A 3,248-nucleotide genomic window follows, 5' to 3' on the forward strand; every position below is an offset into this window, starting at 1 on the left:
CACAGAGCAGCAGCTGCCCTTGTTTGGAGGGAGAGTTTCCTGGCCTGTTTCCCCAGGCCCTCCCTCTCAACTGCCAGGTTCCAGGAGAGCTGCTTCTGAGTCCTCAGGAACATGCTGGTGGAAAGTGCAGCTCATAGCATCAGCCAGGGTATATGATATTTATCTTTCTACGTTGGAGATAATTATCACTGGAGCCTTTATTAATCCAGAGGTTCAAGTTTATCCTAGGCCAGGCTCCTACAGTTGGAGGTAAATACAGTGACTTTTGTTGAAGTAATCAGATCTGCATCATTATTCAGCCTTTCATGCTGATGAACTGTGGGAAACAATATTCAATAGCAGAAAAGGGGAGAATATGGAAGCCCCCAAACCAAGACTAAGGTGCAACTAATTCAGACTCTGGGTTTTAAAGACACCTATAGCTCTGAATAATGATGGATCTCTGAGGGACCCGTGCATTGAGGAAACAGCCTGTCATTTTTGCGTATCTGCAGTAAGTTGCTTAATCTTATGCTGGAAAGAAGCATGGCTTAATAGCATTACAAGATATTTTCAGTAATTTAGCATTATTTTGATACATTTTATTTTCAAATTTTTAAAGAAAGGACCAATTTTACATTCATAAAAAAAGTTGCAAGTACAGCACAAAGTACCCCCTCCTGTAATTGGAAACATTTGAGACTATACTGAAGACCTGATGACCCCACCCTCTAACACTTTACCATGTTGTAACCTCCCAATGCATTCACCATGCCTGCTGCCTAGACAGAGCTGATTTATCAAGACAGGGGAATTGCCATGGAGAAAGAGTAATTCGCGAAGAATTGGCTGTGCGGGAGACTGGACTTTTATATTAGTACTCAAATCAGTCTCCTAGAATATTTGGGGATGTTTTGAAAGATAATTTCGCAGGTAGGGGCTTGGGAATTGGAGTGCTGATTGGTCAGGTTGAAGATGGAATCATGTGGGTGTGGCGGTGGTTGAAGTGAGGTTTTCTTGCTGTCGTCCATTCCTGGATGGGATCACTGAACTGGTTGATTCAGATTACCTGTCTGGGTAGTGTCAGCTGACCAAGCAAGTGCAGCGTCTGCAAAATGTCTCCAATACTAATCTCTTAGGTTTTACAATAGTGATGTTATCCCCAGGAGCAATTTGGGGAGGTCCAGAGTCTTGCAGCCAGAGGCTGCTTGACCCCTAAACCGTAATTTCTAATCTTCAAGCTAATTTGTAAGTCCTACAAAAGCAAACTGATCCTAGGGCAAGAAGGGTGTCTTTTCAGGAAAGGGCTATTATCAATTTTGTTTCAGAGTCAAACTATAAACTAAATTCCTTTCCTAGGTCAGTTCAGCCCATTTCCAGGAATGCACAGGGACAGTTTAAAGGTTAGGTTAGAAGCAAGATGGAGTCATTTAGGTCTGATCTCTTTCATTGTCATAATTCCCTCAGTTACAATTTTTGCAGAGGCAGTTTCAAAGTGTTCCCTATAAACAAGATATTCTCCTAAACAGGCCCAATACACCAATAAAATACATTACTCCAGCTAGTCCTCAGGAATATTTCTAATTTTGACAACTATTTCAAAAATGTTTCTTATGAAATGGTCTCCAGGAAGAAACACAATCTCTGCAGACAAATCTGTGCTATCCTGGTCTGAGCTGGGACAGTGGGGACACTTAGCCTATGCTGAGTTACTGAGAACCAACCCCTGCAGCTGTGCCCAACCTGCCCCATCTCCTGTTGATTTGCATGTTCCCGGGTCACAGCCCACAGCCCTGAAGACTTATTAATGGGTTGGTCACACCCTGTGCAGGAGTCAGTCAGTCAGGACACAGCATGGACATGAGGGTCCCCACTCAGCTCCTGGTCTTCCTGTTGCTCTGGCTCTCAGGTAAGGAAAAGCATTAGCAATTTACTCAGCCTAGTGTGGTCAATATTGCCTAGCCATTCAGGGAAGGCCTTATAACATGATTAATTGTGTGCATATTTGTTTTTATGTTTCCAATCTCAGGAGTCAGAGGTGACATACAGATGACCCAGTCTCCATCCTCCCTGTCTGCATCTGTAGGAGACAGAGTCACCATCACTTGCCGGGCAAGTCAGAGCTTTAGTAGTTTAGCCTGGTATCAGCAGAAACCAGGGAAAGCCCCTAAGCTCCTGATCTATAGTGCATCCAGTTTGCAATCTGGGGTTCCTTCGAGGTTCAGTGGCAGTAAGTCTGGGACAGATTTCACTCTCACCATCAGCAGCCTGCAGCCTGAAGATGTTGCTAGTTATTACTGTCAACAGTATTACAGTTACCCTCCCACAGTGTTACACACCGAAACATAAACCTCCCAGGGAAGCAGGTGTGTGAGGCTGGGCTGCCCCAGCTGCTCCTCCTGGTGCCTCTATCGGCTGGAAGTGTTCCTCAGATGCAGATTTAATGAAGGATAGAAATGATTACACATGAGGATTCTGTTTTATGGACTCAATTGAGATTCATACAGCAAAGGAAAAGTCACTATAGATATTCTAAGCAGGAATTATTAGAATACAGAGAATTGTCTGAACTATTGTTGAAGTCAAAATAAAATGTAGATTCATCTCTACATTTATTGTTTTCTTTGGGAAGACAGAGTTGCAATATGGGGCATACAGGAAGACTGGGTGGTCTTACATATGTCAGAGGAACAAATAGAAGAGGTTTTATTAAAAATAAAGAAAAATGTTAGGTATTACCCTTTGAGAAAGTTAAGTGGCACAAGTAAGGGTTGGAGCTGGCAACTGAGACTGGTCAGCAATGGTAGTGGGCAAAATTAGTCCTTGAGTTTTAGCAAGTTATCTGAGAAGATGTAGATAAAACTGGTTTCAGGTTACAACAAGCAGTCAGGCTCACAGAGAATGACATTCTGGGAGCAGTGTTTCATATCCTGAGTGCTTTTTCACCCTGGCTTCTTGACTTTGTTTTAGGTGAGTATCGCAGGAATGACCCAGTTCCTATGATGAACTTCCACATTACAAACTTTTAAAGTCCAACATATAAAAGTCGGGAAGCTTTATACTAGAAACGGGATTCTATGGTGCTCCTTCTGTAGAGACAGCTGCACCTGTGCAGGTGATAAGATCATGAGCTGCACACTTTGCCTTACTTTTTATGTTTTTTGTAAATAAGTTGCCTGATTCAATGCCATATTATGGAAGAATTTCTTAACTGTGATGAAAGCACTTGGAAAATCCTCAAATAATATTTCATGCAGAAATATAACTGA

The 3,248-nt window shown here is 42.5% G+C and overlaps 1 gene segment (V, D, J or C); it reads left to right on the forward strand.

Annotated features, from left to right (window-relative positions):
- The first annotated feature begins 1,767 nt into the window (after positions 1-1,767).
- On the forward strand, positions 1,768-2,588 carry LOC101017190. The segment is given in 2 exon segments: positions 1,768-1,888; positions 2,009-2,588. Coding segments are annotated over 2 exon segments (375 nt in total).
- The last annotated feature ends 660 nt before the right edge of the window (positions 2,589-3,248 follow it).

The sequence above is a fragment of the Papio anubis genome, unplaced genomic scaffold (assembly GCF_008728515.1).
Source record: "Papio anubis isolate 15944 unplaced genomic scaffold, Panubis1.0 scaffold3159, whole genome shotgun sequence".
Lineage (NCBI taxonomy): Eukaryota > Metazoa > Chordata > Mammalia > Primates > Cercopithecidae > Papio > Papio anubis.